General features: G+C 33.7%; 1 protein-coding gene across 1 annotated transcript in view; it reads right to left on the bottom strand.

Moving 5' to 3' along the window:
* Nucleotides 1–170: 170 nt before the first annotated feature.
* The window catches only part of LOC145676648 (ras GTPase-activating protein raskol-like), a gene marked incomplete at its 3' end in the record, with an annotated part of 247635 nt that continues 219857 nt past the window's right edge, over nt 171–27948 (bottom strand). The window contains 4 exon segments of the mRNA XM_081747489.1: nt 171–355; nt 2316–2417; nt 8682–8906; nt 15972–16066. Of these exon segments, the coding sequence (XP_081603615.1) occupies nt 171–355; nt 2316–2417; nt 8682–8906; nt 15972–16066 (607 nt within the window).

The following is a 27948-nucleotide window of genomic DNA, read 5'->3' as shown; positions in this document are numbered from 1 at the left end:
GTGCCTTTGGTTATCATATTCTGAAATGTCAAAATGCGGACACATTTCTGCTTGATTAACTTTATTTTGAATTTACTCTTCTTCTTACTTGGCTGAAAGCATATAAGCACAATAATAAGAAACTATTCTTAATTAAGAAATTAACTCTCTATTAACCTAAATATACATACCAACTAGAATATTCTTCTCTTTCTTCTTTTTCTTTTCCGCTTCTCTATACACGTTAATATTGATTGTATTAACCACTGGTAAGTTATGGAAGTCGAAGTGTTCACCCCAGAAACACATATCACCTTTTTGTTTACTTGATGTCCGTGCATATAGAGTTTTGTCCAAACAAAGTTCGCAGAAATACCTGCAGCAGAAAGATAATACGTAAAGCTCACATAGAAGCAATAGAAACATTTTCAAAACTAAAACAAACAAATAAAAGTAGCATTTCAAAATAAAGGATATTTCAGTGAGATGTCTCACTTTTTAAATAGGTATACTGTTGAAAGGAATAACCATGTATTAACATAAGGGTATTTCTGAGGAAATAACTTAAAGTCACAAAATGTGCTTAAAGTTTCTCTCCTCCTTTCGTTGGTCTCTTGCTAGTATCCATGCTATCAGATACACGCCTACATCAATACTATTAATTACGAATGTGCTGTTTATTCAGAGGTCCTGGATGGTATAGGGTTTGTTTCTGTAGACAAATGGCAGCACTTGAGAGAACACATATCGGTAAAATTTTACATTTTAACGCTACAAGGTAAGAAAAGAAAGCTACATACAATAATTAGTACATTAGGTAGGCTTTTTTCTTTGGCGTGTAGCAATAAAATTTAAATTTTTCCTGATGTAACTTCCCTCAACAGCTGCCACTGCTGTAGACACTGTTCTTGAGGTAGCCCCACAGAAAATAATCTGCTGAGGGCAGATCTGGAGAACTTGTAGGCCACAAATCTTAATTGATAAGATGATCCTCGAAGAAGCTTGCCTTTGTTTGGATTTTCAGTTTGTGAACTAACGTCATTCTACATAGGCTGAGTTTTGCATGCTTTGACATTCTTTGGCAAATCGCCACCAAGCAGTCAGTCTTCTGTGATGGGTAACGTAACAACTTTTGTGGAGAATGAAACAGTCGCTCATGAAGATCATCCATACGACGTGGTACCGATGATAGCAGATTGTGATTCCATTTCTCAATCTATTGTACCGACTAATGAAAATTCGTTGCGTCAGTTTTGCCATTAACCTTAGAATTGTTTTTTCTGTCAGGACTATGACAAACACCATACACGTCGGTAAGCTCTTTGTATGGAGGTAACAGAATTGGTAAGCCAATAATTCTTAATAATAAACACACGCTGCTGAATTGTGTACTCCATTTTAATTGTTATGCGGCAACAAGAAACAGTGGTCGATCTGCGAAAGAATGCAACATCGATTTGTATCGAAATCGAAACTCCTGATTTCGTTCATCATTTCAATGTATACATATTTTGATGTCACATTGAAACAACCTGTAGTTCAAAAAAAGCTGTGTAAAATTTAAAATCGATCTTTGTGCATATCAACAACACACAAACAAAATAATCTTTACGCCTATTAAGTTTAATAGTTACTCAACTACTTATTTTGTGAAGACATCACTGAAATTACAAGTACTTACAAAATATGCAACAATAATAATAATCCCAATATATTTTTGATTATAATAAACGAAAACACAATAGTCTGTGTTTTCAAATTCAACTCTAGTTTCTCTAGTTTTAAATTGGAACAAAGGAAAAAAAATTAGAACGATTCGACTGAAAAAAATCTTACGCAGACATTTGTGTCTTGACGAAATTGTCTAACCTAGAGTGTACCATTTCATATATCGAGTGTAAACATGTACAAAGAATAGATAGCATAAATATTATGGAGAATCAAGGTTAATGTTACATTTGGACATGTTCATTCAAGGTTAAGTGTTTAATATTGGACTCAACACGAAAGCATCGTAATCATTAAATTACGAAACAGTTTCGACAGTCTCTCCTACCTTCTTCGGCAGTTAAATCTAAACCTCAACTGTTAAGCCACCTCACATCTGGGCACTAACTTTAACATTCTAAAAACTTTACTAGTATTGTACAAATGTGAAATTTGGTTATCGCCTTGTCAGAATGGAGATACACGAAAAATAGAAATTATTACAAAGAATGTACTTTTTCAAATGCATCAGATTCTCAATTAAGGTTTCGATTCCCTAAAGGGAAGAGAGTCTATCGAACTATTTGGTAATTGAATATTACGACCAGTAAGTAAAGAAGTTCGCATACCTTTTCTTGTTTGCGACTCCTTTGGCTTCCAGTATCCAGATCTTGAGTGAGTTGTCCGTTCTGCGCACATGTTCATGGTCAGGTTGAACAGTCTTCCGTAAACTGAAAAGAACATGAAGCTATTAAGCGTATCGAATAATTTTGTGGTTATTTCTATTTTATTGTTCTATGAAAAGATGTTCACAACGTCTTTCCCAAAGCACGTAGTTTATGCCCAAAACTCAAGATTTTTTTTTTTTAATGAACCGTACTGTAGAAAATTTTAGGACATAGATAATAGAGTTAATTATTATTATATTGATTGTTAATTACACATAAGAATATCCATTGGTGCCCCTAGAATAGCTATTTTCAAATGATATGCCGCGACGGAACTCATTGTGTGCCGGAAAAAGTATAGGACATTGGAATTATTTAATGCTTTAAATCTCCATTACAGAATATATATTTTTAATTTTCTGAAATAATATTTTCTGTTATTGAATTGCAATTCTTTGGAACACTGCATTGTTTCCCTATGATCAAAAGTACAAAGTTATTTGACAATAGCTATATACAGGGTGTAACAAAAGTCCGAGACCATGTGTCAACTCTGTTACGAGTAAAAATACGTAACAACGGAGAGGGAAGTTGTTCAAAAAAAAAAAAAAAAAAGAAAAGAAAGAAAGAAAGAGGAATTTTTAATCTAAAATAGTGGAGAACTTTCAATCACATCAGCCATTTGGCCTCTACATTGGTGCGCGTCCTATGTTAAATATAAAAGCAATGTTGCCAGTTCAGCAGGCTGTTCGAACGAAACGTAAGACCATGCAAAGTGACATGGAAAACGTGCATACTGTTATGTAAGGAAACCCAGAATACTTAGATTTTTTTCCGCATCAATGCTGTATTGTTAGCATGGTGAGGACACAAGGGGACAGGCTGCTAGTTAAACCGGCAACGTTGCATTTTCACCTAAACGGCGTGACAAACATCTTGGCATTTGAAGTCGGTGCTCCAAGTTCCCTTTAAATGCTGCTAGCAAATGAGAGGCAAGCGGTATTGCCACGTTTATTTTGTACACATCCACGTCTATTCTCTGCCACCTGATCGCGCTGTAGTTCGTCTGCTTAGCCATAGCCACACCCCTTAGCACTCGGCAACATCGCGTCAGAACTTGCGTTTTATTCTTTTAGCTGAAATGTCAAGATATTTGTCACAGGTTTTAACGGATGGCGCCTTAAGAGCCTGACTTACTAAAAATAATACAAAATTTACCATTTTTCTTTTGCTTGTTTATTCACAAGTGAAAGGAGATAATGAAATGCAACTTACCACAATCATAGACAATGTTATTCTACAACAGAAAATATAAATCTGAAGAATTTTCAGTGTTGCCATCCGTAGAAATTACAGTGTTGCCAGAATAACAATGCCCCTAAAAATCTAAGTTAAGGCACCGACTAGAGGAACGAACTCAACTGCATTTGGTTACGTATCATGTTGTTTTGGTTTCCTGTGAACTACTTTTTAAATAACATTATTATTTAGTTTTAATAACTGTATGTTAAAACTATTTTGTTTATTACAAACTAAGTACAATTATTATTTAAAAAGTAGGTAAGAGGAAACTACAACATGATACGTCACCAAATGCAGTTGAGTTCTTCCTTCTAGTCGCTGCCTTAACTTAGATTTTAGGGGCGTTGTTATTCTGGCAACACTGTAATTTCTATGGATGGCAACACTGAACATTCTTCAGGTCCATATTTGCTGTTGTAGAATAACATTATCTATGATTGTGGTAAGTTGCATTTCATTATCTCCTTTCACTTATGAAAAACAAGCAAAAGAAAACTGGTAAATTTCGCTTTAGTTTTAGTAAGGCAGGCTCTTAACATAGCGAATACTGCGATTGGAAAAATTCCACTATTTTAGATGGAAAATCACGAATTTCCAATAACTTATCTCTCACTTTCCATTTTTATTTTCTTTTTATATCTACTTGTAACGAAATTGGTCTATGATCCCGGGCTTTTGATATATTCTGTATGCATACGTTTAAAATAATTAATTATAAGCGTACCGTAGGATTTAAATTAAAACAGTTAGTGTGCCAAAAACTGGAAAGAAAATAAAATATACTCTAAAATTTCATCAGAAAATAGAAAATAAAGTAGACCAGAATATCAGAAAAACTGTCAAATTTCAAGCTTATAATACTATACAAAAATACATCTCCGAACATGTCACAACGCATTAAGTAATTAGTGCAGCTGAACTTAGTAACTGACGTAGAATATATGTTGCTGCAAGCGTTTTTGATGGAGGCGTTTAGTTATAACATGAATTAATTATTGCAGCCGCTTCCTTGATTAACTTCCCACTCCCATCAACACAATTATAATTTACAATTTCCAGTCCATACTAACTAGTACACAACACCAGCGCTACGTGTATTCAAGCTTATGATAATCAGATAAAGATTAGTACTGCAAAGACTTCCGTGTTAGCGTTAAATTAGTCGTACTTATAGAATAACAACTGTATACATTGATCCACTACATGACATTTATTCTAAATCTGCCTAGCAACTGTATTAAAAGGTGAAACGCCTTTCGTCCTACGTTCCCAGCTGTCTATGTGTGTGGATGTCTTCCCATGTCCCCATTTAATGTATTCCAAGGTAAATTAATACAGCATAATATGTCCATAGGATATTAAGCTGCTAACATAATCACAAAACAAATTTGTTTTATTACATAATGAGCTTTACTGCAATTAGTGGTTTGATTAATATGAAGTGATAATTGGAATAATTATTTTAATAAGTTAATGCAGTTTACTATAACATATTACAATATTGTACTTGTATTTCTGCGAAATCAAATAATTAGAGTACGTTCAGTGGCGTAATTTATAGGGTAGGAAGGGACAATAGCCCTCCTTTCCGGAGTTTGATAATATGATTATTCAATAGTACGGCAATATACTAACGGAAAAGTTGAATTATTTGTAACACCCTTCCCCGCTAATATATCGATGAAGAATCTCTCTCCCTACCACGGACGGCTTTAGGATTTTAATTTTGTATAAGCCCGCTTCCTCGCTTATGGATGCATATACGCATTTGATTGATTAATGACAGTAGGAAATTACTTTTACAGTAGTAGCTGATGCTATCTGTTAAATAATTATCTACCGTTAATATAAATAGTGGGAACTGTATTTACTCTTTATTGTATTTTTTATATATTTATATATTTTATATATTTTCCAAAATTTTTTGGTAGGCCTGTGCCTACCCGCTAAAGCCGCCATTACTCCCTACTCCCAAGAGACACCTGAAATGAAACGCCTTGAGCGCGCTGCTTTGACACGACGAGTACCAAAATCAATTCCCGATGTAAGACAGAGTAGTTAATTATAGGTTTACTACTATTGTGAGCCAATTAGGAACGTATCGGAAATTCTCTCTCAAATCCAAAAATACAATTGTCGGGAGACAATATGCTATATATGCACTGTCTAGCACACAGTACTACACACTATGTAACCAGCCATAGCCTCTATCACTAGAAGATTAGTAGTTGCATACTACTCCAATTATAGTGAATCAAGGTAAATAATATATATGCGAACTGACAACTTATTCAGTGAAAATATGAGAATTTCGGAAGGGGTATTCCGGCTCCAATTTCCCCAGATACGACCTTGATTCAAAGTGAAAAGTTCTCTTTATCATTCGAACCCTAACCACATCAAAACGGAACGGGGCCGTGGTAGCTCAGTGGTACAATCCGCGGCAAAAAACCTGCAACATGAGGATGTAAGTTTGTTGTGAAACTACGCCTAACAGCACAGGGAATGAACATAACGTCTAAGTGGAACGAATCACGCCAGGATAAACCTCGGCCTCCTCCCGTGCACACTTATTTTGGAGCAAAAGACTTCGTCACTTCACAGTAAACTTACATGCTCATGTTGCAGGTTTTTTTGCCGCGGATTGTACATCGCTGTGTGGGATCTCTAATTAGATCCCAGCTCCCGCCAAGTGGGGTTAGTGGTGAACAAACCCTGCGTCGTGAGAGTTTTCTCGGAATTCTTCCGTTTCCTCCCACTGCATTCGTTCCAGCATTACAATCTATATTATCATCATCGTTTTCCTTAGTCTCTGAGCACAATCATGAGACGTAAAACTAAACAAAAACTAAGCCGAGGCCAACATTATAAGAGCTGATATTGAATGACGGACTGCGCATTCGCCAATTGCATCGTATTTATGCCCCGGTCGTACTTCGGAACCCACAATAATAGTAGATCCCGTCCTCTCTAGCCCTGATGTATACGTACAAAAAACAGGCAAAATGCAATGGACAAACACCGGCTCTAAGTGAAGGATAGATCTTTAGCTGCTTCTGCTTTCGCACACTTTATCAATCTACCCCATTCATGTTCGCCAATCGTCATCATTCGTTTCCTTCATCCTAAAGGGCATAATTACGCAAAACTAACATTTAATGTAATTTCATTAATAGCCTATATTTTATACGAAAGACACTATTATATACACAGCAGAGGAGGGAAAAAAATGATCTTGACAACTGTAAAAGAAAAAAGAGAAACAATTCCATACTGGAGGCTATTGATCAGTAACGTAACACATACGCAAGGTAACTGACCTTTTCTTACATGAAGAAATGCAATGTGACTGAGTGAGAACGAACTGTATTGATCCTTCCATATTGAAAGTTCAAAACTACTAAATTATGCCAACAGCACGGGAGGAAGAAAGCAATTTTCTTTTGTTACACATTTCCTTCACTTTTAGTTTCAAAAAATGCGCCATGTTTTCTTACTTTTTACTTTCATGTTTGTAGATTTTGAAAGGAAGTCCTGAAACATGGTGCTATTGTATGTAACAGGAAAAAAAAAAGAGCTTTTTTATATCGTAAATGTCATCTACGGGAAATTACGTATGCGCTACAAGATTTATTTTCAGGCTTCTAAGAGTTTCTTTAAAAGGAAAAGAGATTGTATCCCCCTTCCACCTATACAAATGACCTATTAATGTAATAATTCCCCATCTGTGTGTCGCGAGATTTTCAGAGCATACAGAAATACACACAAATACAAATAAAAATTTGTGGTTCTTTGTCAGCAGTTCTGAAACCAAAAATAAATGCCACAATATTCTGGATGATACAGATCCATCAAGTCTTTTGCAGGTATTTTGTATATGATCTCGTTAGATAAACCGTTTATTAACACAGACTTCGTTACACATGCAGCATAACATATCTATATCGGTAATTCTTAACTGGTACGCCACAACACATTAATTGTGGGCTTGGGATAATTTTCAAAATTTTACTGAATTTTCATTTTTAATGGACAGTACGCTGCAGAAACTCACTACAAAGAATATACACGTGTAGTTGAAACAAACTAAAAACCACTGCACCTGCAGTATGTAATCTAACTACGATTACATATTGCTCATCCCGTATGTATAACACTATAGAACCTGTAGTCTCCAAAGTAAACCCACCAGGGAAGACAATTTATTATTTTTTGTTCGAAAAATTAAATATTATTTCAAATATTAACTCATTCGATTTCTGAGATTTTATAGGAGAGACTTTCTTTGTAATCGTACACTCATTTTTACCCTACAGTACAAAATTCACACTTTTGTTATATTTTTACACACACTTTGATGGTAAGGTACCAGTGGTAATATGTACCTTCTGAACTTTTCTTTTTAAGCCTATAGACCTAATTACAAACAGAAGCTTTGCTTTTACAGTAATTTCATCTGTACTAACCTTAAAAAGTGCCACAGCTCATAAGGAGCCGGGATTTACAAGCCGACTTATGGCACTATGCCTTTGAGGTGATGTGTGATCAGCACATTGGGTTCCTTCGCCGTCGATACAAGCCTTTTAGACTGAATTTCACTACTTCTTTCTTTGCGTAGCTCCCAGCTGTCCTCACGACAGTGGGTGGACGCTGCAATATGCCAACATCATCTGGTGACTCAGAACAGTCATCCATTTTTCCTTTGACAACTCTCAGCATTGCTTGACTTTGCTGATCTCATGAGACACAGTATTTTAGTGTTGCTAGTGCGTTGACTATGCCATATGTACTACAATTTTCTAAAATATTTGAAGCTTGTAAATCGACTGTTCGAATAGCCCTTCTTTTAGTTTACATACGTTACAATTATTTTTTATTCTTTTTCAATATTTTAACAGCTGAATAAAGAATATTATAGGAAACGGTTTATCCTAGCAAACATCTTTACGTCATGCTATTCAACAAACTTATTGCTAATTTCTTAAGTTAATATAAAAAGATACGACAAAATAAATCTTCATGTACCTTTGAATCCATTTGTCTCGTTCTTCAGCTGTGCGACACGAGAAATAGCGAGTGCCTGCAGGTAAAGTCACTTGAAAACAATGTTCTCGACCCAGAACAGATGGATGAAGTGGTTTGATTTCAACACTGCCAGGCCCTGCACCCAGATCCAATGTCTGCATCATACTCTGACTCGACAACAGAGATTCATGTGAACGAGATGTCCGAAGTCTTGGAGGTATGACCCTAAAATGAAAATAATTATTTTTAACAATTAGTCAATTTAAATATATCAACTTTCAAAGAGGTCTTTATAGATCCGAAATACTGAAAAAAAAAACTATTCTGTCAATTGGTGGTTCCTAATCTTGTTTGCCTGGTATCCTCTTAGTGAACCCTTCATATTTCACGCCCTTCCCCCTCCTTGCCGCTCATTAGTCTGACCCCTTTTGCAATTTCAGACGAAACATTCAATTTTCAAGTCTTCAATTTATTTTTATTTACAGAAAACTTGCATACCAGTGCAATGCATTATTATTATTATTATTATTATTATTATTATTATTATTATTATTATTATTATTATTATTATTATTATTATTATTATTTTACCAGCTTTGTTCTTAATGGAGCTCGAGTTCCTACTCAACAGTTACATTATGGTTTGTACGATATTTAATATAAAGTCTCTTTGTTATGATATACGTAATAATTATAATTACGAACGTAATTTATTTCTGTCAGTAGCTTGCGCCCCTTTTGACTGCATCTCCTAGGTTGGGAACTACTACTCTAAAGAGAATTATATTGTGACTTAAAAAAAAAATAACTCTAGGATAGTAGTTATCCAACGTGAACTTTTTAGTATACTGTTTTTTTTTCTTCTTCTAATTTTCACATCGGAAAAAAGGGTCTTATTTCTCAGGCGATGAACCTTCGGGTTCCTTAAACCATACAATTGATAAGATAGTACAGGCTTGTGCAGTAAGCAGCGGCATCGATTTCTGGGATGGTCCGTTCAGGTAAGTGCGTTTCATTTCCATATAGCTATCCAAGCAAAGATCAAAGCAAATATATCCAGGTTCTGGGGAGCACAAACAAATTTTGGGGACGGGCCCCTTTGGTCCTCAGGATCAACGTCCATTGCCAGGCCGAACTTAGGAAGTGCAGGACTCGATTGGGAACGATGCTATGGGATCCAAAATTTCTAGCTAATTTGTACCCACAATTATTATAATATAATATAATATAATATAATATAATATAATATAATATAATATAATATAATATAATATAATATAATATAATATAATATATTATATTATATTATATTATATTATATTAAATATGATAGAATGGAAAGCAATCAAACTGTCCACTTGAAAAAAACAATAGGTGTTAACAGATCAAACACATGTAATCAACATTTTAATATAAATTTACATACATGTAACTAAAAAATATTGTACCCTCTGGTAATAGGTATATCCTCTCTGGAAAGTACATAGTCTCATATCACTTGTTTTAGCGATTGTGAAATAATTTTTTAAAACATTTTTGTTCAGAAAAAAATGAAAATTTAAGCGCGCTGTTCGAAATAAATTATACGTTTTGAACTTCTAAACTATAAACGAGTCATTTTATTGTTCCTTTTTTATTATGAGCAAGTTACTTTTCTTGTTTTTCTCAAGTCTAAGTTCAAACTCCTGCCAACTTCAGATCCAATGAATAAAGCTGCCAAATTTGTTCTAACGTTCTCGCAGAACTGATTATCTTAACTGTTTTGTTCAGTTTCAACTTGGAAAAAGCTACTTTCTTCAGATCCTGCAGTTGCCGAGATTGTTAAGAAAATCGTACAATGTTATGTGTTCTTGTGTGTGTATGAAATGCTGTGAGTAGTTTACACTTTAGTGCCGGGTTGCAATTGGTAGCAATTGGTCCAGTCGGCTTGTCCGGCCCTGCCCATGCCAGTAAGTGCTGAATAGTTGTGAGAAGACCGTTAAGTGCTACTCGACAAACAATGCAATATTGAAATAGTTTATAAATATGTACTCATTTGATACAATTTGGCCTTTCTGACAGCTGTTTTCCTTCGTTGTTTTCCTTCCTGCACGTGGTCATAACAATCAGGCAAGAAGAACTGTTTCTATGGCAACAGCATGTTCAGCCAATCATAGAGGCTCATTTCTCTCGCTCTGCAATGATAAATATTCCACCCTTTCCGCACGTTGCCAATTTGAATAAAAACAAATGCACATTGTTTTAGTCGAATGTCAATTTGAGTAGGGGACCTGCTGGTTGTTGAAAGCATTCTTTCTAGTTCCCTTTTGTATCATTTAATTTTATAAAACTGAAATTTACTTGCAGTAAATAATTTCGTGTTTCAACATCCGACGCAAAAGCTGGCAACACAGTACTGAGCACCAAGTACGCACAGAAAGCTGTCAGAAAGGACAAGTATAGATATGCTACATTGACTTGATCCCTAGTCTTCCGTTGCAAGCGCTGCTATCGGAGGTACGAAGATAATATTTAAGAATAGTGAGTGTAAGAATACAGTATATGACACGATTAATTAAACACACAGAATAATGCATAAGATGTGAAACAGTAATGAAGCTAGAAGTCTGTATTAAAAAAAATATATATATATATCAGTGATCACCAACAGGTATTCCACAATAAAGTATATCTTTTAGTGAAGATACAGTGGAAAAAACTGAAATGTGTAATTTATTAGTGAACACCCTATGTAGTTTGTATTATTTCGAGGTCATATCTAGCCCTGCAGGATCTCCTACTTGCATGTAAAAATAGTACAAAGTAACTTCTACACTAGTATACTCAACATATGCATACAAGTAACTAACTCCCTATATGTATAAAGTCTTAACGAACAAACAAAACAAAAGTCTGGCTTAATCGGAATAGAAAGTTCTAAACAAGAACTTGATAAGAACTACGAGTGTGATAATATGCGATACTTAAAGCTCTTATCTACAATGCAGCGAAATGTAGCACAGGTTATCTATCTTCGTGCCCGACACATAAACCAAAGAAATACAGGATATTACAGAGGAAGACAAGAACAAAGTAGATTTTACTGAGTTGGAAGGGAAGATGATATATTTTTAGTGCATGGCCTCTTCCGTTTATCAAGAAGTCACTTCTTGATTTCACTGACAAAAAAAAAAGGGGGGGTCTGTTATGCCAAAAGCTTGATAATAGTCAAGGACAGCTGGGGATCCGTTCTTAGCCACTCTATTAGCTAGCTACGGTACAAAAACGTACGCTGTGGTTATTTCTCAACATTTCCTACTCAAATCCCTTAGATAAGCAACAACTAGGAATACTGCTTTTTAATATGTATAATCACACTTGAATACATATAACAGTGCTATTCAAAACATTCGAACTCTGAACAACATTCCTTATTCGGATATGTTTGAATTTAACAATCTCATATGGAATAAGTCAAAAGTCGAAGAACAAATTTACGTGCATTCAATATCTGAGAATAGTGCACAATAGTAACGGATAGCAGACAAATATTTAAAGACATAACACGACACTGCTACCATCTCTAAGCTTGCCACATGGAATGGGATGAAAAAAAGACTGACAAAACTGCAATCCATATTTATGATTACTTATTAGAGAAAAATTATGAAAGATTACAAATGCGATACTTCCTGTCAGATACGATTCATCTTGTATATTTAGGTATTACATATGGGAGATGTTATAAAGGATTATGGTCATGTTATACACACAACTGTAACAAACGTCACTCGCAGCACTGTCTAATATTCTCTTACGGGTTAGATGGCGTTTATTATATTACTTATTGAAATCATTGCTTCATCTCGCTACGAAGCAATGAGCAACATGAGGCCATAGCTCCATACTAACCCAAAGTTACGGTATTTTATTCCTAACAAGCAGAGATGTTCGTTTTTCGCATGCAATGAATAGTATGCGACCCGAAACAAGTAAAATAGTTTGGGTAGCATAACTTAAAGGGTTTTGAACCTCAAGAACGTTGACTCCTATCTTTGCGAAAATCTGATGACAGATAGGCACAAACACGTTCTATTATATTTATATTACTTGCTGTAAACACTCATCGCATATTTATCCTTTGATATTATACAAACCTGCATAACCTGACGTAATGTAAGTTGCATAGACACAAAGTGTTATCCGGTCTTCCCCTCTTCCGAGGAGAAAATCGAAAAAGGGCCTCGTACAGGATTAGATCTGGTAAAGATATATCAATGTACCAAATTTAGTAGCTGTACGTCACTTCTTTCTATGATGGCAGACTGACAGACACACACACACACATTATTTTATTATAAAATACTATGACACAAATGACAATAATAAAAATTATTTGTAATTTTTTTTTTTGAGTTTAGAAGTTTACAAAAGAGTTTTGAGTTTAGAAGAACAAAAAAAAAAAAAAAAAAAAAAACAGCAGAAACAAGTTTCAACTCTCTAACATTAGTATTATCACCTTTAATTAGAACGTAGTTACAAACGACTGCCCGATGTATGCGTATGCCCCTACGTATATATATGCCATCGTAACTAACCTAAATGATCCACGAATTTTTAAAGATATTGTATCGCATTATGATAGGATTAAATGGCATTTGGTGAATCTGCAATTTGCAAATATCTACATACGTACATCCTATGGATTCGAATACCATTCCACTGATGAAATTTGCATGCTATGTTAAATTAAAGATTTAGTCAGTAATTCGGCAATTGTTGCCAATGCTAACTTTTTAAGAATATTTTTACTACAGCAAATCTGCAATCTTGCAAACATATTGAATGTAATCCCAAATGTATACAGTAAAGTTATATATATATATATATATATATATATATATATATATATATATATATATATATATATATATACACATTAATCTCAATTATACGTATAGTATTTTAATACAATGATTTTATTAATAAAAAGTATGGAATAACAGCAGTAGTTCACTTCAATTGATTTACTGCAGCAAAGATCTTAGTTTAAACACTTCCTAAACACACTCGGGGATCGATCTCGGGACTATGCCTACATAAAACGCATTCAAGGCTCAAAAGCGTACTTTTGTTTAGTAAATATCAGCTATACAACTGAACTTATACCTATAGGTCAAACCAGTGGCGTATGCAGGATTTCATCAACGGAAAATTCAAGGTAAAACTGGTTTTGAAGAGAAGTCGAAGAAAAACAAAAGCTTTTATCTGGAAATACCGGCATAGAACTGAAGAAAAGGCTGATACAAGCATATATGTGGGGTATTTCGTTGTATGTACGTGTAAAGATTGGACACTCGGAGAGGAAAGAAAGAAAAAAAAAGGAGAATGTGAAAGCCTTAGAATTGTAGTGCTACAGAAAAATATTGAAAATTAGATGGTATAAGAAAATTAAATCTTCAGTTCTACGTCTAACGGTTAAGCCCTGTACGGCTAAAGAGGATGGATGATTAATAATAATAATAATAATAATAATAATGAACATATTCGTGGAATGAAAACATGGGAAAAACTAAAGAATCCCGAGAGACCTAACAGATACAATGTTGTACAGCACAAACTCTCCATGGCCTGGAATCAAACCACACGTTCCTGGTACCACAGGAGAGCGCTCTATCACTGAACTACCATACTCTCATCAGTGGCTCTCATAAGGTATCAAATGCAAGAATGATGGAAATAATAAGGAAAAGAAGAATACAACAGACTATTTAGAAAATAAAATACGATATGATTTGACACACTATGGTGCATTATTGTGTATGGAGAGGAGCGAATGGCAGAAAAAAATAAAAGAACCCGATTTTTTTTAAGGACCAAAGAAAAGAAGATGAAGGAGAGAGAAATAATAACAGAGTCAAAAGTCTGGTTCAGAACAAGGAAGAATGGAAAGATGTGTGAAACCAAGTCGTACTATTATCTACGCATAGACAATGGTAATGGGGTGGGAAGTTTTGTGAGGCGGCAATTTTTAGAACCACTATCTTTGAAATATATTGGATGTTTTGACCCAATCAAAAATTTTCTTGTACGCCTAATATCTGGAGCACTATATACAGTGTAGCCAAACCCAAATTATCACTTAACTCAGAATGATGTGCATATTCCGTAGAAAATATGAAAACTCGATTTAAGGACCGTTCAAAACTTTTGTGGCCTCTGATCGAATTATTAGCCAAGACCGCAATCTTTTGATCCATTTTTTTGGATCATCCCTAATTTTCTTTTCTTTTTTTCATATTCCAGTTCTTGATATTTCAGAAATTTATTACGCACGCGCATATGGATATGGCACAAGACTTTTATATTTGTTTTTACACGCACACATCACACACAAACATTTTACATATATATATATATATATATATATATATATATATATATATATATATATATATATATATATATATATAACTTCCGCTTTGAGTATTCACTTCACTGTTTCAAATGTTTTCTATGTCGGTTTTTATTGATATTGAGGGGACAGCAGATTTCAGTGGCCCGGGACGGCAAAAATGTTAAATATGGCTCTGGCATCACACCAACAGACATCCTTGGCCCATTAAAGTAAATGCCAATTTTAATATTTTAACAGTAAAACTCAGTTAAGTCCCAAAAAGATCTTAAAACAATTATCACCTTTACAAACAAAAATGCTTTTATTCTTTAATAGCAGAATAATTAATAATCACAGAAATTATCTTACTCCTGAGTTGTCAATTTTAAGACTTGAAGTAATTAAGCACCTCCGTATCTTCCCCCCCCCCCCTCAAAAAGTAATGATTATAAGTCGTTGACAATATATGATTCTATCTTTTATATGGCATCATCAAATGAAAGAGTTAGTTATTACTGAGCGTTTGTCCCAATAATATTTGTATATATAATTCCACTTGAAATAAGTTTCCTTTTCAACAACACAATATAGGAGGCAGAAGATATTACATTAAAATTCTACAGCTGAAGCGCCGGAGAGAATTGTATACAAATATATATGTATACAGAATGGTGTGTATAAGTTGAATAGAACTTCCAGGAGATCTCGTTCATTTACTGCAGCACAAAAATTACGACGTCATTCGCCGAGGTAGAGGAAATCCTCTTTCCTTCTTTTCTAAGAAGATAATAATATTTAAGAGAGCTGAATGGTATTAATTAAATACAAACTCACCCTCTAGCCTTACTAAAGGAAAAATACATTTAAAATGTAGTACATAATAATTTCTAAAGATAAACAAAGAGTCTTCTTACCCGTCTCCATCAAGAACCCGTTTTCGCTCCAATTTGGTGACACTTTTGGTCCTCTTCAAGGGATTGGATCTAAATGACCGCTTAGAGAAGAAATTCTGCAAAGAAAACAGAAAAAGCATGTGATGAATATTAAAACTTACTTATGAAGTTAATTTACACACACATACACATACATAGCATTAACTCCCCCATATGTATTCAATTCTAATATAAATAAAATCGGTCTTCATGCAAAATAAGTCACTCAAAATGAACAATTATAATACGAAACATAGGATTTCATCTCGTACTACCAGAATTCAAACTTATCTCTCAGTTAAAGAATTTGGTTCCACCAGAATCGATGGCGTTTTCCTTGGTAACCTATACAGTAGAATTGTTAACCTGGTTCCGTCCTGATCAGGATGTGCTTCAACCATTTCATGGACAAATGACTAATGAAGGTTTCATGGACTTTTTTTTTTTTTTTTTTGTTCGTTCTTCAACATTTACAACAAATCACATAAATAAATAATACCATTTTCATGGGTTGTAGCAAACCCTGCGAACATATACACACTGCTTCCCATATAAAATGCCTGCACTTAGGAATATTATATATATATATATATATATATATATATATATATATATATATATATATATATATATATATATATATATATATATATATATATATACATATATATATATATATACCTTTCGGGTCCTAGCCTGGAGATACCAACTGCACTATGTGACAACGTCACTAATAAAGAACCATAGGATATATTTACCAATCTATCAAAATAAGTTAGTTGCATAGATTCTTTCCAGACGACAGCTCAAGTCGATAGCATCATTTATTAGTGTAGCAGATTTAACTGCTTGATGTATTTCTAGAGTAATGCTGCTAATACTTCCAAGTTAATCTACAACGTTGCCACATTGTGAAATTTTGATTCCCCATAACGACCGAAGGAGGGTCCGTTAAGGCATACCATAACATTACTTTGGCCTGTAAAATAATAGTACTCTGTGGTTCGTGGACGTCATTTTTTGAACACCCGATAAATGTAATTGGGTTATTAGGTGCTAAACATGCGATTACACAAATAAGCCGAGTAATACCCAAATCTACGCCATTGCCCTATTTTGAAATATTCCAATTGAAACAATACAGTTTTAAATTGCAGTTATATGTCGAAATAGTTTTAAATCGACAGGTTGCCTGTACAGTTTAACTTCAGCGCAAGTTGCGACATCTATTAGCATTACGTTATTATTAGGTATATGATTAGCGTTCCGCACAGCCTGATACTTTCCCGTTCAAAACTTTTGTGGCCTCATTACTATTATCATTAGCACTGAATTATAATTCTCTGATGAGCGACCAAGAAAAGAAAAACAAAATTTTTAAAATAAAACTAACGAGACATTCTTCAATGTTGAATATCACGTAATCAAGTTTCTGATTCACTATTCAGCTGTGGGTGTCTCTCTCTCAGCCATTATGTATATACTCTTCTCAATAACATTATGTTTGGTTTTAATAGGGAACAACCTACCAACATACATGACCAATCACTTTTGAGAATATCAATCACTGTCATCTCAGAATTCATCTGAACACCCACAAATACTAAAAGGAACAGAAGTAAAGTGAAGATTTGGCCAGTAATTTTAATAGTGACTGGTCAACCAACACATTAAAAGTGGGAAGAGTTATAAATCTGCTCCCTGCATGCATCCACAAAATATTTATTTATTTATTTATTTACTTAATTTGCTCCGATCTATTTGAATCATCGAAAACATTGGAGACAATCAGAAACTTGATTTACTTCGTGGAATCTGTTATTAAAATATGTTTGGTCTAATACTGTTAAAATTATTCGACTGTAAATGGTAAGAGATATGAAAGGTGGAAGTAGTTTGAATCTCCAAAGGGATTTCCCCAGATCACCTCCTGGCTTATATCATCACATATTTATTAAACATTTTATATAGTTCATTTCGGTAATTCACCTGGCTTTCCTCTATTGTCAGCCACTTCCTTTTTAGAACGTTAGAACGACAATACATGGAACTGTCAAACTATAATAATTTGAGACTTAAGAAAGAAATTGATAAGGCGGCTGATTACTTATGTTTTAAATTCAGTGTGTACTTCCAATGAAGATCTGTTTGAAAAAGAAAAATAGTGAAGGACAAACTTTGTACGTTACAGGAAAATATACCAGTTTAACACATCAACTTATTAAAAAAAAAACTGTACTAAACGTTGAACGTTTCTATTTTGACGGGTCAATTTGAACTGCCGTTAGTAGCTGAGTGAAGAAATAAGGCAGTAGTGGGAGAGACCAATCAGACTTTAAAATTCCTATTAACAAATTTATTCTTTATGTTCTAAACACTTATTAAGCTGCAAACATGTTTTATTATTCCAAACTTGTCATATTGTTCTTGCTTCATTTTATATTGCTTCAAGTGGCAAAACTTTAACACAGAAAAATAAAATGATGTTACATACCTCAAGATAACAAACTGTATGTTTGTAAACAACTTTGAGAAGATAAATATTCAGTTAGAAAAAAGGATACACAACAAAAATTTACTGAGAACAAAAGAATTATTAAAACGCACAGACGACTTGAAACCAACTAACATTTCAAACAAAATCTGGTCTTGGACGTTCATACTGATGCATATTTGACGTCAAGCTCAACAAATATTTGATAATCTTCAGATGGGAAGCAAGATATTATATATATAAATATCTTGCTTCCCATCTGAAGATTATCAAATATTTGTTGAGCTTGACGTCAAATATGCATCAGTATGAACGTCCAAGACCAGATTTATATATTTACTTTATATAATATATATATTTACTGTTATATATTTACTTTATTTCAATGTGTGGGTGAGGGTTCTTAGAGATAAATATGTTAGGAAGGAAATACTATGCGAGGATATACAGGAAGTGCAAAAGATAAAAACTGACTCATTTAAAAGTTGCTTGTCAATCGTCTATATTAAGGATTAATCACATTACTTAAGATTACTTACTTACACTATATCAATGTATCAAACGTTGAACTCCACAACTGACGGGTAATGAAAATATGAAGTGCTCAATATAACGCATTATTTCAGATTAGATATGTATTTCACTTTATATAAAAAGCAAAAAGAAAGTGAAGTCATAAAGAAACCAAGGTAAGTCTCCTTTTGTGTTAAGTACGGTATCGTTCAAAAGTTTAAAGCCCCTTTCCAACACTCATTCAGACCTATATGAAACATGGATCTACATTCTATGCAAGGGTGCCCACATGCAGATTTTAGGGTGCAAGTTGCCTCGATGAGATTGATTATTTAGGGGACATAATTTTTAATTGGAAGTTGTTCAATCAAACTGGGCAACGCTATATTTTGAGAGAGAGAGAGAAAAGTAAATTGGGGAAGGGGTGGATGATGAATTTCAAAGATTTATTTATTTATAGATTTCTGGGCATTACCAGAATTTACGGCTTGAAGCGCATAACGAACAAGGGATGACGTCCCTCAGTGAGCACACTATCCGGAGAAGGAAAAAAGAAGGAAAGAAGCGACCTGGGACCTGTATGTTAGGTATCATCCCGGCATTTGCCTGGGGTGAATGGAAAAATCCTCACTCAGGGTGGCTGGCCTGCGGTTCCCACTCGGTCCCGCTAAACTTGAAGAGAATAATAGTAAATATGGGAGAGAGAGATAAATTTGAAGGGAAAATAGTAAATCTGGGAAATGAAAGTAGATTTGGGACAATCGTAAATTTGAGGGGGTTGCGCTCAAAGCCCTTGGGGAAAATGGGTATCTGTGAATCTATGTTAACAATTATTCGAATAATTCTTCGTAAACAGTGGTCGAATTGGGCTGATATGAACTGGTATGGCATAGCTGTAATAACTTATGATGTCAAAAATAAAAGTGCAACTAAATGGAAGTAACACACAGGAGTATACTCGCTTATGAAGTAAATTGTACTAACTGAATTGAATAAAGTAGGTTTTAATTAACAGTATTTCCAGTAGCACCAAACTTCATTTCAGTCGCCCTTTTTTAAATAGCTTTAGCAGATCAGTGGGATTAAATAGAATTTATTTCCAATTCAACCACTGGTCGTGAGTCAAATGCTAATTCGTGTATTCAAGTAAACAGGTTCGAGTCCATATTCTACCATATATATATATATATATATATATATATATATATATATATATATATATATATACAGGGCCGGTGAGAGCGGTCGCGGGCCCCGGGGCTGAGCAATCCCGGGCCCCTTACATGTTCCCTTATAACTTTTTACGTACTTACCACTTTGGTAAACTAAAATGAACATTAAGGCTTATTTTGAACTCTTTATTAGACCATTAATGCGTTAAATTTACATGTTAAACAGTATTGCTATATCTCCAAATAAGTGAATAATAAGAATTCTGAACCTAGCCTATGTTCACTGTTCGCTGAAAAAAAAAAAAACTCATTAATTCACTATTTATGATTTTGTTTAGGCCCTATACTTGTTGGTTCTAAGATTTTTGAAGGCTTCAAAACTAAAATGAATAAAAAAAATAATATATTTAATACAATGGTATCAACATCCAGAAAAAAGTAACTTATCTATTTGTAATAGCAAAAGTTCTCCCCCAATGCTCAATCAAATGCTCAAAACAAACTAATGTGTGAACGAAATACAAAAAGAACGTATTAAATAGTTAATAAAAGTTGAGAAAGTAAATGTTCTCAACCATCCAACCTACCCTGTACTATGAATATCTTTGCACAAATTGTTGTTATAAATAATTATATAGAAGTAAGCTATGCAGTTAGTTTTCCTTAACTAGAGACATGAGGCATTAGGCCTAATTTAGTTATTTCAATGAAATATTGCTCAAATTAACTATAGTGTGATTAATAATGTGATATTAATAGTAATTGTCTGTAGGAGAAATTTATTATATGTATTACTACTAGACAACTGTTACAGTTACAATGTATCCTTTTCTACGTATAGTTACAACAAAATTCCCTTTCTGGCCTTTTCAGGGCGAATTCATCAATGATAGCATCCAGTTTGCTACACTTAACAAGTTATGTCTCCACTGCCAACAAGTCTAAGATTGATAATCTGTCTTGACACATTGTAGAGCGTAAACATTTTTTACTCTATTTAACAGAGAGAAAGAGCGCTCTGCACTAGTAACGGTAGCAGCGATTGTGGCGAATATACGAAGGGCCACTGCCAGATTTGGATATAAAGTTTCTAGATTCAAAGTTTTGATGTTATTTAGGAGATCCCATGGAGAAAGCGTTTTCTCACCAAAATTGGCCGAATATATCAATTTCAGACTATGCGGTTCATCAGAAAGATCATCTCCTAAATCTTTTGGGTATCGCTGGACTAGTGCAGCTGCTTGTTCTTGGATCTGGTCACCTGTCATTTCTTTGCAAGACCACAGTGCACAAAAATTGTTACGCAAAGAGCGCACTGATTGGAAGAGAACTGAATAAGAATATACAACATTTAGTAATTCTTTATCCTCGGCCGTCGGGCCCCCTTTGGGGCCATGGGCCCCAGGGCTCTGGCCCCTCCTGCCCTCCCCTCTCGCCGGCCCTGTATATATATATATATATATATATATATATAGTGTGTGTGTGCGTGTGCGCGCGCGCGCAAAAATATCCTAATGTGAAATTATTCGAAATTTCATTTAGCAACATTAATCTAAACTACAGCCCTAGTGTTGAATATGTGCCATTTTTAGTCTACTGATTTACGATGATTTTTTATTTTCTTTTTCTTTGAAATTAACTGAAATTCTATATACTGTAGCCTGGTTTCACTAGTTTTTTTTTTTTCAAATCTATTTAAATATTCCTTACTTCCTTAAAAAAAGAAGTTTATTATATAGTAGGCTATATAATTTTAATACATAATAATTAATGTAATTGAAGTAATATAAAATTTATGTAATACAAATTCATTTTGAAAAAGCAAGGCACACTTGACTATGCTTTAAGCAGAAGTCAGTAAAATTATATCATTAAATCTATAACATACATTAGCTTTGAACTCGCTATTATAGGGAACACTCTCGTAGTCAATACACAATATAAAGGAACTTTCATTGTGCAACAACACTGACTGAATAAAACCATATTTTATGAGCTTCGAATACCAACGGGATTCTGCTTTTTATTGTTTAAAAATATAAACATACGACAAACATAATTGTATTCTAGAGTTAATTTTACAGTCTTATGAAGAAATAATGTGGTATTTTCAACAGCAATAAAGTGATCAGATATATATAAAATACACAATCTTTTTGTAGCTTATATCTTTGCCATTGTCTTAAAGAGAACATTATCGGTTGCTTAGTTTAGCCAAGGTAGAAACAATGTTGACCTTGAAGCGACATCGCTCCCGACAACCAATGAAGTACGACTTTTAAAAAAATTCTAACTACAGGATTGGATATAACATGTGAATTAGACAAGCTGTCTATAGTGAACGGTTGTTTCGTTTCGCTTTCGTAATTTACGTGTTTTCTTTTATTGGTTTTGTTTTTTCGTGTGTCTCCCTCTTTGTATTTTAACGCATCTTCTTTCATTTTCTCTTTGTATTTTAATATATCTTCTTTTATTCCCTCTATATTTTAACATAACTTCTTTCATTCCCTCTATATTTTAACATAACTTCTTTCATTCCCTCTGTATTTAACGTATCTTCTTGCATTCCCTCTTTGCATTTTAACATATCTACTTTTATTCCCTCCGTAAATTTTAACGCATCTTCTTTCATTCTCTCCTTAAATTTTTATGTATCTTCTTTCATTCTCTCCGTAAATTTTAACGTATCTCCTTTCTTTCCCTCCATAAATTTTAACGTATCTTCTTTCTTTCCCTCCATAAATTTTAACGTATCTTCTTTGGTTCCCTCCATAAATTTTAACGTATCTTCTTTCATTCTTTCCTTAAATATTTATGTATCTTCTTTCATTCTCTCCTTAAATTTTTATGTATCTTCTTTCATTCCCTCCGTAAATTTTAACGTATCTTCTTTCATTCTCTCCTTAAATTTTTATGTATCTTCTTTCATTCCCTCCGTAAATTTTAACGTATCTTCTTTCATTTTCTCCTTAAATTTTAACGTATCTTCTTTGATTCCCTCCATAAATTTTAACGTATCTTCTTTCATTCTTTCCTTAAATATTTATGTATCTTCTTTCATTCTCTCCTTAAATTTTTATGTATCTTCTTTCATTCCCTCCGTAAATTTTAACGTATCTTCTTTCATTCTCTCCTTAAATTTTTATGTATCTTCTTTCATTCCCTCCGTAAATTTTAACGTATCTTCTTTCATTTTCTCCTTAAATTTTAACGTATCTTCTTTGATTCCCTCCATAAATTTTAACGTATCTTCTTTCATTCTTTCCTTAATTTTTTATGTATCTTCTTTCATTCTCTCTCTGAATTTTAACGTATCTTCTTTCATTCCCTATATTTTAACGAATGTTCTTTCATTCTCTCTTTGTATGATAAGAAATCTTCATTTCCCCTCTGTATTTTAACGTATCTAGGAGGAAAAAGATCCAAAAATTAAGGAATGTTTAAATATTACAAATTGCCAACAGCTTTATCGGCATGTAAATTGTGAGTATTACCACACAATGTATACTAACAGAGGTCACGGTTGCTCAGTGGTAGATCGCTTACCTTTGGTGCATGGGGTTCCTGGTTCAATCTCCAGTCAAGTAAATTTGTGGTGGACAACATCGTGTATGTGGGTTTTCTTGGAGTACCCTTGTTGCCTGTCACTTTTTGATTCCACTAAATATTCCATACATCATTCATTTGCCTTAATCATAGTCTCTCTCAGCCTAAAGAGCATCATTGTGGGGTGTTAAAGTGAAATATTTTATTTTCATTTTCGTATTCTGATTAACTCTTTTTTTTTTTTCCTAGTACGATCAGCGAGCTTTGGTGAAAAGCATTGCATTCGTAAGTTTTATAGAGATTCTTCTATTTTTCTCTTACTGTCTTCATTAATCAATTGCATTACAGTATATATCATTTACCTCGAGCATAATGTACGACTTGGATTGAAGATTTTATCTCTCATCCTCATCGATATTGTATACGATGCATACAAAAAAATAAATCTCCATACCTTCTTTAAATTGCAATTACGTATTGGGTTCAAAATGCGATGAGGGATATCTTGATCAGATTTATCTAGTTACGTAAATGGACTACAGTGGCTCAGTGCTAGAGCGTTCACCTCTAGCTTGCGTGTGATTTCTGGTTTGATCCCGCCAAGTACACTTTTCAGTGGACAAGCACCATGTGTAAAGGCTTTCTCGGGTTCTATTATTATCATCGATCTATCATTACAGTCCTCCGTAAGCAGATAATCTTGGGACGTTAAACTAAATAAATAAAAAAGAAAGTTATTTACGTCAGTTGGGTATCAAATACCCAAAACCAAATACTATAATTTTTGGTAGTTTGGTTTTGGCCTAGACTAACGCATTAACTCATTTGTTGGGGACAGGATTAAGGAATTACTCGTCTTCACGAAATGTGAAATGTGTCGAATTTCACTGTTTCGCGAGTGAGAAAGAGATTTAACTAAGTCATCTGCACAATGTGCAAAGTTAGGTCTTCTAATGAAATCAAACCCTTCCTTCAGAAAATATTGTCTGGAGGATAAAATCAAAATGTGAGAGGGTTTATTTGCTAAGAGACATGTCCTACACAAGAGCAATATAATCGCAATTTATATTAGCTCAGGGTTGGCCAATCCTTGGTGGACTTTTTCACTCCCTGGAAGTGTGTGTCTGGAAGAATAACTTCTTTCAATGAGACTGCGAAATGAGTCAGATGTTATAATTCACAAAATATAATAATCAGTTACTTGTATTCAACTAAGATTATCCAGAAATTTACTATATACAACTGCACTCGTTAATCATAGGTGCCATATTGCCTTAGCATTATTTTGTTCTTTTTTTTTTTAATAAGTTTCTGTTGCTTTGTGATCATATAAAAAGTTATTAGATTATTTTTATGACGAAAACCAATTATGGACTGTCGAACCGTTAAATTAATCGATTCTTCGATTTTTCCTTTTAGCTCCTTTGTCGTCATTAGTGTTTCAATTAGCTTTTCACTTATTTTGTTCATGTTTTCATTCAGTAGCTCGACTGGATCTGCTACAATTGACAATTCAAGTACGTATATTAATTGAAATAATTCTATGCGAAGTTAAAATATTATATTCAAGTTACAGTAGCATATATGTTTGTAATTAGTTTGAATTTTAAATGTAATTAGTGACTGATCCTACAAATAATCATTTCTTAAATCTTATTTTTCTCTTTAAAGTGTTCAGGACACCACAAAGGGATTCATGATAGGGACCCCTGTAGGGGGAGCAGAATATTAGGTTTGATGCATCCTGTGGCATTTACTATCTCGCTTTTTGTTTCATTATTTTATCTCCCGCCATTTGTGATTTAAAAACATTGGACGTTTTATCTTACTGTAAAAGAACTATCAGTTAAATGACGGTCATTTCATAAATGGTGACTCTTATGTAAACATTAAGTTGTTTCTTTTTCTCCATTATGTAGTCAATTATGTATCAGATCAGGAGCGTAGACAGAAACTCATAAAAGATGGGTCATACACATAAGGACATACGTATATCAGGCACGAAATTTTCGGCTGTCAATGGCCAATTATATTTTAGTTTGGCGAGGTATTTGCAATTTGCATAAATTAGATCTTTGCGACAAAATAAAGCCTTACATGTCTGAAATTTCGTGACCTAACCTAAGCAGGAGCTTAGTAATATTTTTTAATACTTGAAACATACTACTTTTTTTCTTTTTCTTTTCTTTCTTTTTTTTAATGCTTTCTATTTGCACCTGCAGAAGGTAGACAGATTCATACGCTACAGAGAAAGAAGTGAAAAAAAATCGGGAACATTGAACTATTGGTGAAATGTTACGTGTATGAAGGGTAAAATATATAAAGCGTGTGGGAAGTAAATATTTTACAAGACTGTACAATAGCGTTTTCTTTGTGAATAAATTATTTTAAAAAATAACATCGCAACACGGGAATCACAAATGTTATATATTACATGTAAGCAGAATCAATTTTTCAATGTTCAGTATCACTTCATTAAGGAGAGAGGGCTTGAGCCGGGTCAGCCCGCCCCCCTTGATTATGCCACTGTATCAGATGATATACCTCCACATTTAAAATTTTCGGATAAACCCTCAAGACATAATAGGGGAAACCCTGTAAGGCAAAACAATGTCCCATTCGCGTGCTTTGCGATATTTTCCCATCTCACTATTTTGTTTCATCCTTATATCTCCGGCCGTTTCTGAGATTTATAAGCCTTTATCCGAAACACCCGGTAAATATTGTTTTTCTAGTAACTACTGAGTCAAGTACCTCAATATTTATTCAAATTATCTTCATTCTTGCCCAATTCCTCATGACATTATAGCTGATTTGAAGAGAATTAACGGATGATATTTCTAAAAAAAGACAATAATTTTAAATCAAAACAAAGAAACTGGCGGAAGTTTCTCAATTTTGCGACTAAAGACAATACTTATTTCAGTCGTAGCAAAATAATTCTCATGATGATAAGTGAGTGTATTAGATCATTTCCGCTGTCTCTATGACGTAACCACTGTAAATAAATTTTGCTGACGTACAGTATCTAGAGACTACTATTTGTAATAAAACTTTCACTCTATAATACTTGTTGCAATCAACAATAGCAATGCCATTTTGTTCGAATCACGCTCGTGGGCCTCGTAAGATTGTACTGTTAGTACGTTATCTATTCCACGCCGAAAAAAAAAAAATCTTGAACGAAAGCGAGTTTTGAATTCTGTTCTTCTGCAAACGATAGCTAAAGCTTATTATTTTGGTAATCCATCACCATCTTCAAGCGGTAACTTTGACTTTAACGAAGCTATTAAGATCCCATATAAGGAAATATGTTAAGGTGATTTTTTTTCGGTTAAAAGGAAAATAAATTTTTTGAGGTTAACATATTTTTTGGTTAAATTTTAAAAAAAGAAAAATACTAGTGTGGTCAAAACCTTACATACTTAAGGAAAGAAGGGGCATATATAAAGCCTGAAATATTTGGCATCAGTTTTTCTCAAATACTTTTCTGATAGTAGCTTCATTGATACTTATGTTTTGCGTGATTTTTCCTTACTATCTTTACCATAGTTTATTTATCGAATTCTTTTCTATTTCTAGCGGCTTTGTAAGACAAGAATTTTATGAATGATCAAAAAAAGAAAAAATCAAAAGACTGCGATCTTGGCCAATAATTAGTTTTTAGATCAGGGGCCACAAAATTTTGAACGGTCTCTAAATCAAGTTTCCGTATTTTTTACGGAATAAGCACATCATACCGAGTTAAGTGATAGCTTGGGTTTGGATACATTATATGCAGTTCTCCATTTTGACCATATATAAAGCCTACAAGAAAATTTTTGACCGAAATATAATGGATCTTTTGATCCAAAAATAAAACAAAAGGTACGGGCCACCGTACTAAAATTTCTGGCTCCAATTCCTCAAACTAAATTATGTTGTACTGCTATAGTTATTAATGAAATATTTTCTTGTAAAATACAAACAAAATTAATTATAAGACCTTTTTCCAAAAATTTCACCTAAACAAAATTTACTCTCAAAAGTAAATTACCTCTTGTAGATTTCTCCATAAGAAAATGAGGAATTTACCCGTAAAGAGTAATTCACACATAGTGTTATTTAAAAAAAAAAAAAAAAAAAAAAGTAAAAGAAAAACGGGCAAGTAACCTAATAATAAAACTAATGCAAAAACTTCTATATTCGCTTTTTAGTGCTGACTGTAACATTTTGTATTCCGAGAACTATCAGA

Source organism: Thermobia domestica, unplaced genomic scaffold (genome assembly GCF_964235325.1).
Source record: "Thermobia domestica unplaced genomic scaffold, izTheDome1.hap1.1 HAP1_SCAFFOLD_264, whole genome shotgun sequence".
NCBI classification, from domain to species: Eukaryota; Metazoa; Arthropoda; class Insecta; order Zygentoma; family Lepismatidae; genus Thermobia; species Thermobia domestica.
Note: the sequence above shows the minus strand (reverse complement) of the source record. Positions and strands in the feature narration are given on the sequence as shown.